This window comes from Aphidius gifuensis, linkage group LG2, assembly GCF_014905175.1.
Source record: "Aphidius gifuensis isolate YNYX2018 linkage group LG2, ASM1490517v1, whole genome shotgun sequence".
NCBI classification, from domain to species: Eukaryota; Metazoa; Arthropoda; class Insecta; order Hymenoptera; family Braconidae; genus Aphidius; species Aphidius gifuensis.
In genome coordinates, this window is record NC_057789.1 from 23,494,829 (window position 1) to 23,508,301 (window position 13,473).

A 13,473-nucleotide genomic window follows, 5' to 3' on the forward strand; every position below is an offset into this window, starting at 1 on the left:
TTTATGCAATTGGCTCAATCAAAATTAAAAAAAATATATGTATATATATAAGTATTTTCAAACTAATAAATACATATTTTTCAATTTATTATATTATTCGTGTTGCTGAACTTGAATAAATAAATAAATAAATATTATTTCAATGAATATAATCATGAAAATATTCCATCTGTTCTTATACTGAAAATAATTCAGATAAATATTTTATCAGAGTTAATAGATCAGAAGCATAATTATCGAATATAGATTGTAAAAAAATTAATAGTATACAAAACAGCAAGAAAATAGATTCCAATATAAACTTTTTTTAAATTTTTATTTGACAATAATATTTTTAATTAAATGTTTTCGACATTTGTACAAACGGCAATCTTATTATTTCGTCATTATAAGAGTTATGAAAAAAAACACAAATTATATTAATTAAAATAAAGCAGTTTTATTTTTTTTTTGTATTTATTTTGAATAAAACATGTGTAAAAATTAACATGTTTACATTATAACAGGTATATAACAGTGATTTTTTTTTTCAAGAAATTATACATTGCGATATTGTTCATTATTAAATAATATTAAAGAAATCGAAATTATTGATTAAATTTAGGAAAATGATTCAATTATCTTTGAACTCAATTTTTGCAATGCTTGTTATAGCCATGAGCATCGTTGGTAAGTTTATACATAAAAATATATTGAATTAATTAATTAGTTTTTACATAAAAAAACATACGATGGGATTTTTAATTATTTGAATTTTATAGCTATTGCAGCAAATCCAGGAGGGGATGGTGGTTGGCGTCGTGGCGGTGGTGACCGTCATAAAGGTAGTCTTCTTAATCTCAAGTTAGACGTTTTATAAAAAAAAATTGTACAATTTATATAATAAAAAAATTTCTATTTATCTTTAAAAAATATATATATAAATAAAATTGAAACGATTATTTTTTTATTAAATTATTTTTAAATTAGTACTCAATACATTTATCATAAAAAAATATTAATTGTAACCCAAACTGTATCATGAATTAAATAACAAAATTTTATTTAAAAAAAAAAAAATTTAAATAAACAAATTGTTTAAAATTTTTTCGAATATAATTTTCGCATAAACAGAAATATATTATCTTTTCCAAGAAAAAAACAAATTCAATAAACACTAGCAATTCACATTTTCATCAATAAAAAACAAAATTTATTCATAGACGTTATAGACGTTACAATATTTAATTAATTTTGTTTCAATCATCTATAATATTCAATAAAAATATAAAAAAACTAAAATACAATATGATTATAAAATTGATTTTAAATTAATAAATTTTTCAATACTAAAAAAAAACGATAGTCAGCACTGTTTATCATTTATGCAATTAAAAAAAAATTTTAAACTTCAGCTGAATATAATCTTTTCATTGTCAAATGTATGTCAATGACATCAGAAGCTTTTCTGAGAAAAAAATATTAAATAAACATAATAAAAATTTGCATACGAGTTGTTCAGTTGTAAAATAAAGAAACAAAAAAAATACCAAGCCACGTATTCAATTATTGCGTATAAACACTGATAGCGTTCAATTTTTTTATTACATTTATGTATAATTATTTTTTAAATTTATTTACCATTTACGTATCAATATTAATAAATAAATTTTTTTTAATTATAATTATTATAAATGCATTTTTATTTGAACTAAAACACTTAATGTTATAGTCATAAATTAATTTCCTTTCAATAAAATTCAGTAGACGATGAACTTAAAAATGAAATATTATTAATTTATTATTCATAGAAAAATAAAAAAATAGAAAATATATTTATCATACTTACTCATTGATAAAAAAAAATATAAAATGAGTAAGTTTACGTGATATTTCAATATCTCATACAAGTGTGGGTGTAGATAACTTGTAGAAAAATCAGCAATACGTTGAGAGAGAATGAAAAATAGTTCAAGGAAATATACGAATAAAAATTACCAACATGTACACATTTTGCAGAGTGAATGAAGAAACATCAGATTGTGCCGAAGCAATCTCCCACTTGTTAAAACTTTAAAAGAACCAAGTGAGAAATTCATTTGATACAAACACACAAGCATTAATACTTGGCTTTCACACACGAGTTTCCAATCGTTGATCAAGTCACTTGAGTTTTTCAGATTGACTTAGTTATTATTATCAGCAAGTCTTTCAATGAAAAGATAAAAAAAATATCAAGGTGTTGTACTAAATAAACAGTGTAAAATTATACTTCACCATTTGGATTTATTGCTAAAAAAAAAAACAGTAATTATATCCAAAAATTAATTATTTATTTGGAGGATTTTTTGTTGTTAAAATGGAAAAAATTAATAAGAAGCTAATTGTTGATAATGATGGTGATAAAGATGAACAAGAAACAGCTCTCAGGTATTTTTTTTATTTATTTTTTGTCATTATTAAATTGTAATTTTGATAACTTGAAATAATTGAGTAAATTAATTTTTTTTAATTTAGATTCAGTGATGGTTCAGTTAGACTTAGAAATAGAAAAATTGAAGCTATGGATCAAGATATACTTTATCATTTGTCACTTGGTAGTGGTTCTCATGATCTTGTAAAAATGTTTGGTGATGTCAAGGTATTTATTTATTTATTTTTCTATTTTATCAAACAACTTTCATCATTAGTTTGTTTGCATGGGAGGTACATCGAAACGAATGGAACTATTTGCAAATTACATAATGAAAGAAATTAATTATGAATTACCATGTGGAACAACATTACTCGATATAAGTCAAAATTCATATAGATATTCAATGTATAAAGTTGGTCCGGTCTTATCAGTCAGTGTGAGTATAATAAAATTTAAAATAAGTAAATTAAATTTTATAATAAAAATTTATTTAGCATGGAATGGGAATTTCTTCACTCAGTATTCTTCTGCATGAAATAATAAAACTTATGTATCATGCTAAAATACGTAATCCAGTATTTATTAGAATTGGTACTTGTGGAGGAATTGGTTATGAAGGTGGTACTGTTGTCGTAACAAATGGTGCATTGAATGGAATTTTAGAGCCTTACCATGAAGAGGTAAATTGCTTATTGTAAAATAAAATATATACATCAATATAATTTACTTTTTTAGAATATTTAATTTTAATTGATTTGATTTTTTTTTTAATTTAGCCAATTATTGGTAAAATGGTTAAACGACCTGCTATACTTGATGAAAAATTGGCAGAAGAATTACATTCATTGGCAAGCCCTGATGATTGTTATAAAACAATTGTTGGAAAAACAATGTGTACATCTGATTTTTATGAAGGCCAAGGACGCCTTGATGGTGCATTTTGTGATTACAATGAAGAGGATAAAATTAAATTTCTTTTAAAACTTCAAAAAGCTGGTGTTGTTAATATTGAAATGGAAGCAACAACATTTGCAGCTTTAACTCATTATGCTGGTATAAAAGCTGCAATTGTATGTGTAACTTTTTTGGATAGATTAAAAGGAGATCAGGTAAATTATTTAATAATCATTTAATAAATACACTCAATTTTTATTTTATATTTTTTATTTTATATTTCAAGGTGGTTCCATCAAAAGAACAACTCACTGAATGGCAAAATCGACCTCAAAAACTTGTATCGAAATACATCACTAAATGTCTATCGAAAAAATAGAAATGTTATTTTATTTTTTTAATTATATTTGTAATAATTTAATACTTATTTTTCAATACAATAAAATCTACATGTTATTCGCAAAATAAATTCCAACATTTTATATGTATTGGAATTTATAACATATCAAATTTATTTTTTAATTTCTCATTACAATTTTATCATTATTTGATATAAAAGAGAATTTTTTTAAATATATATCTTCAACCAGTACAGTGTGTATTTGTAAAGAAAATTGAATTTTATTTCTGTTCTTTTTGTTGAACCAGCAGTACGACTGTTGGATATTATAATTTCATTTTTATTTTTATAAACAAACTGGTTAAATTTCAAATGTATCTCAGCTAACCAGTTTCTCGTAATTTTTTCGAAATTTGTTAGAAACAGTTACTGGCCTTGTAATAAGCCATTACCAAAAATTGTTTTTAGTTAATTCCTAGAAACAATTATTAAAAATTTTCTAGAAAATTTCTGGAAACTGTTTCTGGTAATAATTACTAGAAATTTTCGGGAAACCTTTCTCATTTATATTATCAATTTTAATAAAAAACTTTAGTCAAAATTTCCCTGCTACTAATAGGCTACTATGTTTTACTAACATTTTTTCAATATTTATTTTAATTTTATTCATTTTTCAACTCGTTAAAGAATAATTAATAATTTTTGATAATAAAAAATAAACGTCAATGACTTTTTTTTGTACATGTGCGCAATTATAATTATTTTTATTTATTTTAAATACAATTAGTTATAATAAATATTAGTTAAAAAAAAAAAAATATATTCATATTCTTTATTTTCATTTTATTTACATATCAAATATTTTTAAATTGATACGTAAAACAAAACTGTTTATTTATTGATAAATTAATGTTATTTATTTACAATTCTCCTAATATATATATGGAACAAATTTAAATTAAATTATCAATCAATACTTTGAGTACCATCAAGTAATCTTGAAGAATTCAATCTTAAAAAATATTTTAAAAAATCAAGGCTCCAAAATGACAAAAATTTCAGTAAGAACAATTGTCGCAGTAGTAGTTCTATCTGCAGTATACTTGTTCGGTAATATTCATAACTTATGAATCATAAGTTATCTATTTTTTATTTTCAATTCAACTGTGCTTATTATATCTTACAATTAATTTTTTTTTAATGCATTCGTATATGTTTTTTTTATTGAAATTTAATCTATTTTTATTTTTTTTTATTTTTACAGGTATTGCTCAAGCAGCACCAGCAGCTTCTCCAGCTGTCGCCGTTTTCTAGGTGGTGTTTTCGATAGTCTTATGCGTGAATTCTTCGATAATAACAAATCCTATGAATTAACGGTCAATTAAGAAATAATTAAATCAATGAGCTTTAATTATTAACAACTCACTAAATGGCAAAATCAACGTCAAAAATTTGTATTAAAATACATCACTAAATGTCTATCAAAAAAATAAAAATATAGTATTTTATTTTTTTAATTATTTGTAATTAAAATTACAAATAATTATATCGTATTATAATTAATACGATGTATTTATAAATATAATAAAACTTGTATGTGATTGAAAAAATAAATTCCAACATTTTATATGTATTTAATATTTATTTGAATTTTATAATATGTCAAATTTATTTTTTCATTTCTCATTAAAATTTCATCAGTGTGTGATATAAAAGAGAATTTTTTAAAATGTATATCTTCAACCAGTACAGTGTGTATTTGTAAAGAAGAGTGAATTTTATTTCTGTTCTTTTTGTTGAATCAGCAGTACGACTGTTGAATATTATATAATTTCATTTTTATTTTTAAAAACAAACTGGTTAAATTTCAAATGTATCTCAGTTAACCAGTTTCTCGTAATTTTCTCAAAATTTGTCGGAAACAGTTACTGGCCTTGTAAGAAATATTTATCAAAAATTTTCTAAAAATTTACTGGAAACAGTTTCAGGTAATAATTACTAGAAAATTTCAGAAAAGAGTTCCTTATTTATATTATCAATTATAATAAAAAAATTTAGTCAAAATTTCCCAGTTACTTGTAGTCTACTATGTTTCACTAACATTTTTTCATTATTTATTTTCAAACTCTTCAAAGAATAAAGAATAATTTTTAATAATAAAGAACAAATGTACAATAGAATTTTTATTACATGTGCGCAATTAAAATTATTTTTATTTATTTGAACTACATTTATCAATGATAAATATTAGTTTAAAGAAAATATGTTTTATATATTTTTACTTTTATTTTATATACGTATATAAAATATTCTCAAATTACGTGAAACAAAGCTGTTTATTTATTGATAAATTAATGTTACGTTTATTTACTATTCTCCGAATATATATAGGGAAAAATTTTCATTCAAATTATCAATCAATACTTTGAGTATCATCAAGTAATCTTGAAAAATTAAATCTTAAAAAATATTTTAAAAAACCAAGGCTTCAAAATGACAAAAACTTCAGTAAGAACAATTGTCGCAGTAGTAGTTCTTTCAGTTGTATACTTGTTTGGTAATATTCATAAATTATCTATTTTTTATTTCTAATTCAACTGTGCTTATTATATCTTGCAATGAATTTTTTTTTAATGCATTTTTATATGTTTTTTTCATTGAAATTTAATTTATTTATATTTTTTTTTATTTTTACAGGTATTGCTCAAGCAGCACCAGCAGCTTCTCCAGTTTACGCCGTTCCCGCTAAGTAATGTTTTCGATGGTCTTTTGTCAATAATTCTTCGATGATAACAAACCCTATGAAATAATAAATTATCAGATATTTTTTTTACAAAATTCCATTTGTCTTTAAAGTTTTTTACGTCGACCTTTAATAATTTATATATATACACTAATTTTATTTTTTACCTGAAAACTTTCAACGGTTAATCAATAAATAATTAAATCAATGAGCTTTAATTATTAACAACTCACCAAATGGCAAAATCGACCTCAAAAACTTGTATCAAAATACATCACTAAATGTCTATCAAAAAAATAGAAATGTTATTTTATTTTTTTAATCATATTTGTTATAATTTAATACTTATTTTTCAATACAATAAAATCTACATGTTATTGGCCAAATAAATTCCAACATTTTATATGTATTAAAATTTATAAAATATCAAATTTATTATTCAATTTCTCATTACTATTTTATCATTGTGTGATATAAAAGAGAATTTTTCAAATATATATCTTCAACCAGTACCGTGTGTATTTGTAAAGAAGAGTAAATTTTATTTCTATTCGTTTTGTTGAACCAGCAGTACGACTGTTGAATATTATAATTTCACTTTTATCTTCAAAAACAAACTGGTCAAATTTCAAGTGTATCTCAGCTAATTAGTTTCTCGTAATTTTCTCGAAATTTATTGAAAATAGTTACTGGATTTGTAATAAGCCATCAACAAAAATTTTTTTCAGTTAATTTTTAGAAAATTTCTAGAAACAGTTTCTCATTTTTAGATTATCAATTTTAATAAACTTTACTCCAAGTTTTTTAGAAAATTTTTAGAAACAGTTTCTAGAAATGTTTGTTAAATATTTTTTAGAAAATTTCTGGAAAAAGTTTCACATTTTTATTATCAATTTTAATGAAAAACTTTACTCAAAATTTCCCAGCTACCAGTAGTCTACTATGTAGCTAAAAAAATCAGCAATACGATGAATATTAATACCATTTTTACTTTAAATAACAAACAGGTTAAATTTCAAATGTGAACATTTTTTATGTATTGGAATTTATAACATATCGAACTTATTTTTTAATTTCTCATTACAATTTTATCATTGCGTGATATAAAAGAGAATTTTTTTAAATATATATCTTCAACCAGTACAGTGTGTATTTGTAAAGAAGAGTGAATTTTATTCCTGTTCTTTTTGTTGAATCAGCAGTACGACTGTTGGATATTATGATTTCATTTATATATTTATAAACAAACTGGTTAAATTTCAAATGTATCTCAGCTAACCAGTTTCTCGTAATTTTCTCGAAATTTATTGGAAGCAGTTACTGGATTTGTAATAAGCCATTACCAAAAATTGTTGTCAGTTAATTCCTAGAAACAATTATTAGAAATTTTCTAGAAAATTTCTGGAAACTGTTTCTGGTAATAATTACTAGAAATTTTCAGGAAAAACTTTCTCATTTATATTATCAATTTTAATAAAAAACTTTAGTCAAAATTCCCCTGCTACTAGTAGGCTACTATGTTTTACTAACATTTTTTCAATATTTATTTTAATTTTATTCATTTTTCAACTCGTTAAAGAATAATTAATAATTTTTGATAATAACAAATAAACGTCAATGACTTTTTTTTGTACATGTGCGCAATTAAAATTATTTTTATTTATTACGGTGGCGAAGCTTTACGTATTGAAATCACTGGCAAAAAATAAATAATGTTCATATCTTCTAAACTATTTAAGATAGAGAGTTTGAAATAGGCTTAAATTAAAGGTTTTGAAAAGATCTACAGCCAAGGATATGAAAGAAAAATTTTATGTTACAAGGGCAGTGGGAACAATGTGTGAATTTCCAAAGCGCAAGAGGGGTAGTGCGCTTTTTAGAAATTCACACATTATTACCACTGTCCCTAGTAACATAAAATATGGTTCGTTACATGTGCCCAATCAGAGAGCCCGCTCACAACTCATTTGGAGGGGAAACACTCGCCAAGGCTCGTGCTTGCCCCTCCAAATTCGTTGAGAGCACACTCTCTGAGTGGGCACTTGTAACGAAATATACTAGTATGTGATTGAAATAATAAATTCCAACATTTTATATGTATTTAATATTTATTTGAAATTTATATCATGTCAAATTTATTTTACGTAGGCGGAAGCCTACTAGTATTGTTTTCACTATATGAATTTAGAAAAATGTTCATATCTTCTGAGATAATATAGATAGGATGTTCGTATTAGAATCAAATTGAAGCCTAGAAGAAATACTACAACCAAGAATAGAAAAAAAAAATATTTCCATTGTTAATAAATAGTTATCAACAAAATGTTTTTGCAAAAATTTTAAAATCAAAATATTAAGAAAACTAAAAACAAATCGTGGATGCAATTTTTTGCCTAGACATTTAAAATTGCAAAATCTATATAATTAAGAGGTAGTTTTTTTTTTTTTATTGTTAGAAATTTGTTAATTAACAAAAAAACAAAAATTACGTTTTTTTATACCTCGCATAACTTCTTCAAAAATTAACTTATGTACTTCCATTTGGTCTCAAATTGTTGGGCTTTTAAATACCGAGAGCCACACTGTCTTGATAAAAAACGCTCCGAGCTCGCGTTAATTAGTTATCAACAATTGTTTATAATAATAAGTAGTGTCTGGTATGTTCTAATAAAAAAATAGACATGAAGGATTGCTTTTAACGATTTTTTAGAAGAGAGTGTGGCTCTCAGAAATTTAATCAGGAATTTTTTGGGCTTTACAAATTTTTTTTATGTTTATTTGTTCAAAAGTTATTGAAGGTATAAACAACTAACAATTTAAATTTTAACACTGTTTTTTGACAAAAAAGGGATGCGCGCATGCGTGAAAGTTTCTTTGCTGTGGTTATAATTTGCTTGATCGATAAAATAGTTATTTAAATTATCACGTTATTAAAAAAAAAAAAAAAAATTGCCACGGAAAAATTTTTATAAATAAAAGTATCCCAGTTTAAAAAATCTCATAGAAACCACGAAAAAGCGTCAAATACACATGAAATGCTCATAGAATAATAATAATATCTATGAGCATTTGATGTGTATTTGACCCTTTTTCGCGGTTCCTATGAGATTTTTTTAACTGGGATTAAACAAAATGATTTGAAAAAAAAAATTTGTTCAGTTAAAAAAAAAGTAAATTGAACGATTTATTTTTTTAATATTTGTATTGATTTATTTCTTGAACAAATCTAATAGAATCATTGATATCAATACCTACATGAAGTATAACCTCAAATTTGTTTTATCTGTATTTTGATTTGTGTACATAATTTGACAGCGCACGTCAGGGTAAATAAAAAAAAAAAAAAAATGTAATGAATTTGGAATAATCGAGATAAACCACACGGGCTTTCGCCGGAGTTTTGAAAATTTTCAATTTTCAATAGAACGAATTCGTTACTAAAAATTTTTTTTTTTCATTTCTCATTACAATTTCATCATTGTGCGACATAAAAGAGAATTTTTTTAAATATATATCTTCAACCAGTACAGAGTGTATTTGTAAAGAAGAATGCATTTTATTTCTGTTCGTTTTGTTAAGTCAGCAGTACGACTGTTGGATATTATAATTTCATTTTTATTTTTAGAAACAAACTGGTAAAATTTCAAATGTATCTCAGCTAACCAGTTTCTCGTAATTTTTTCGAAATTTGTTAGAAACAGTTACTGGCCTTGTAATAAGCCATTAGCAAAAATCGTTTTTAGTTAATTTCTAGAAATGATTATTAGAAATTTTCTAGAAAACTTTTGGAAACAGTTTTTAGAAATACTTATCAAAAATTTTCTAAAAATTTACTGGAAACAGTTTCAGGTAATAATTAGTAGAAAACTTCAGGAAAAAATTTCTAATTTATATTATCAATTATAATAAAAAACTTTAGTCAAAATTTTCCAGTTAATAGTAGTCTACCTAGTTTCACTAAAATTTTTTCATTATTTATTTTACTTTTATTTATTTTCTAACTCTTTAAAGAATAAAGAATAATTTTTAATAATAAAGAACAAATGGACAACGGAGTTTTTATTACATGTGCGCAATTAAAATTATTTCTATTTATTTGAACTACATTTATCAATGATAAATATTAGTTTAAAGAAAATATGTGTATATATTTTTACTTTTATTTTATATACGTATATAAAACATTTTCAAATTACGTGAAACGAAAGTGTTTATTTATTGATAAATTAATGTTGTTTATTTACTATTCTCCGAATATATATAAGGGAAAGTTTTCATTTAAATTATCAATCAATACTTTGAGTATCATCAAGTAATGTTAAAGAATTAAATTTTGAAAAATATTTTTAAAAACCAAGGCTTCAAAATGACAAAAATTTCAGTAAAAACAATTGTCGCAGTAGTAGTTGTATTTGCAGTGTACTTGTGTGGTAATATTCATAAATTATATTTATTTTTTATTTTTAATTCTACTGTGCTTATTATATTTTACAATTTAATTTTTTTAAATGCATTTGTATATGTTGTTTTCATTAAAATTTAATTTATTTATATTTTTTTTTATTTTTACAGGTATTGCTCAAGCAGCACCAGCAGCTTCTGCAGCTCAGGTTATCTATAAGTAATGTTTTCGATGGTCTTTTGTGAATAGTTCTTCGATGATAACAAATCCTATGAAATAATAAATTATCAGATATTTTTTCTGCAAAATTTCATTTGTCTTTAAAGTTTTTTTGTCTACCTTTAATAATTTATATATACACTAATTTTATTTTTTATAACTGAAAACTTTCAACGGACAATCAATAAATAATTAAATCAATGAGCTTTAATTATTAACAACTCACTAAATGGCAAAATCGACCTCAAAAACTTGTATCAAAATAAAATCACTAAATGTCTATCAAAAAAATAAAAATAGTATTTTATTTTTTTAATTATATTTGTAATAATTTAGTACTTATTTTTCAATACAATAAAATCTACATGTTATTGGCAAAATAAATTCCAACATTTTATATGTATTAAAATTTATAAAATATCAAATTTATTTTTTAATTTCTCATTACAATTTTATCATTATTTGATATAAAAGAGAATTTTTTTAAATATATATCTTCAACCAGTACATTGTGTATTTGTAAAGAAGAGTGAATTTTATTTCTGTTCTTTTTGTTGAATCAGCAGTACGACAGTTGAATATTATAATTTCATTTTTATTTTTAAAAACAAACTGGTTAAATTTCAAATGTATCCCAGCTAACCAGTTTCTCGTAATTTTTTCAAAATTTATTGGAAACAGTTACTGGACTTGTAATAAGCCATTACTAAAAATTGTTTTTAGTTAATTTCTAGAAATGATTATTAGAAATTTTCTAGAAAACTTTTGAAAACAGTTTCTAGAAATATCTATTAAAAATTTTCTAAAAATTTACTGGAAACAGTAAAAAACTTTAGCCAAAATTTTCCAGTTACTAGTAGTCTACTATGTTTCACTAAAATTTTTTCATTATTTATTTGACTTTTATTTATTTCATTTTTATTTTTATAAACAAACTGGTTAAATTTCAAATGTATCTCAGTTAACCAGTTTCTCGTAATTTTCTCAAAATTTATTGAAAATAATTACTGGATTTGTAATAAGCCATTAACAAAATTTGTTTTCAGTTAATTCTTAGAAACGATTATTAGAAATTTTTTAGAAAATTTCTAGAAACAGTTTATGGAAATGTTTATTAGAAATTTTCTAAAAATCGACTGGAAATAGTTTCTGGTAATAATTACTAGAAATTTTCTAGAAAATTTCTGGAAAAGGTTTGTCTTTTTTATTATCAATTTTAATAAAAAACTTTACTCCAAATTTCTAAACTATGTAGCTAAAAAATTTAGCTAAAAAAATCAGCAATACGATGAATATTAATTCCATTTTTATTTTAAATAACAAACAGGTTAAATTTCAAATATAAACATTTTTTCATTATTTATTTTACTTTATTATTATTTATTTTTTAACTCGAATAAATAATAATTTTTAATAATAAAAAACAAATGTCAATGACTTTTTTTGTACATGTAAGCAATTAAAATTATTTTTATTTATTTTAATTACATTTATGAATTATAATTATTAATTTTAAAAAAAATATATTCATATATTTTTATTTTCATTTTATATAGATATATGATATGTCTTTAAATTGATACAGAAAACAAAGCTATTTATTTATTTATAAATTAATACATTATTTATTTACAGTTCTCCGAATATATATATATGGAAAAATTTTTAATTAAATTGTCAATCAATACTTAAAGTATCATCAAGTAATCTTGAAGAATTCAATCTTAAAAAATAATTTAAAAAACCAAGGCTGCAATATGGCCAAAACTTCAGCAAGAAAAATTGTCGCAGTAGTAGTTCTATCTGCAGTATACTTGTTCGGTAATATTCATAAATTTTTTTTTTTTTATTTTTAATTCAACTGTGCTAATTGTATTTTACAATTTAATTTTTGTAATTGCATTTGTATGTTTTTTTCTTTGAAATTTTATTTTATTTGTATTTTTCTTATTTCTACAGGTATTGCTCAAGCAGCACCAGCAGCTTCTCCAGGTGGTGGTGGTGGTCTTCTAGGACTAGGTATTTTAGGTATTTTGTAAATTATCTTTCGATGATAGCAAATCCTATAAAATAATAAATTATTAGATATTTCTTCTGCAAAATTCCATTTGTCTTTAAATTTATTTTGTCTACCTTTAATGATTACACTAATTTTATCTTTTACCTGAAAACTCTCAACGATAAAAAAAAAATAAAATTTAAAACAATTAATTATTCTAATAATAATTATTAATTAATTTGAAAAAGTAACAATTAATAAGCATACAGATGAAATAGTCAAAAGTGAAGTCAAAAGAAAAAACACATCTAAATTTTTCTATTCAATTAATTATTGATAATTTATTGATAACATTTCGTCATAATAATAATACTTGAAAAAAAAAAAAAAAACATTATTTTCATAAATTTAAAAAAAATGATGTCAGTGTAAATATTATTTCAGCTGAGCTTAAAATATTTCATGCTTAATTGAATAAATG

At 22.8% G+C, this 13,473-nt stretch overlaps 1 protein-coding gene and 2 long non-coding RNA genes across 3 annotated transcripts; all 3 read left to right on the forward strand.

Annotated features, from left to right (window-relative positions):
* The first annotated feature begins 1,797 nt into the window (after positions 1-1,797).
* Positions 1,798-3,758, forward strand: LOC122849587 (uridine phosphorylase 1-like). Its single transcript, XM_044148352.1, has 6 exons — positions 1,798-2,409; positions 2,497-2,620; positions 2,670-2,831; positions 2,890-3,075; positions 3,172-3,504; positions 3,576-3,758. Exons 1-6 carry the CDS (start codon positions 2,339-2,341, stop codon positions 3,666-3,668), a joined length of 969 nt encoding a protein of 322 aa, XP_044004287.1. The 5' UTR covers positions 1,798-2,338; the 3' UTR covers positions 3,669-3,758.
* A 6,830-nt stretch (positions 3,759-10,588) lies between these two features.
* On the forward strand, positions 10,589-11,087 carry LOC122849669. Its single transcript, XR_006373586.1, has 2 exons — positions 10,589-10,802; positions 10,945-11,087. It is a non-coding gene; the product is annotated as an uncharacterized LOC122849669 (long non-coding RNA).
* Positions 11,088-12,641: 1,554 nt separating this feature from the next.
* Positions 12,642-13,098, forward strand: LOC122849670. Its single transcript, XR_006373587.1, has 2 exons — positions 12,642-12,814; positions 12,953-13,098. It is a non-coding gene; the product is annotated as an uncharacterized LOC122849670 (long non-coding RNA).
* Positions 13,099-13,473: the final 375 nt, after the last annotated feature.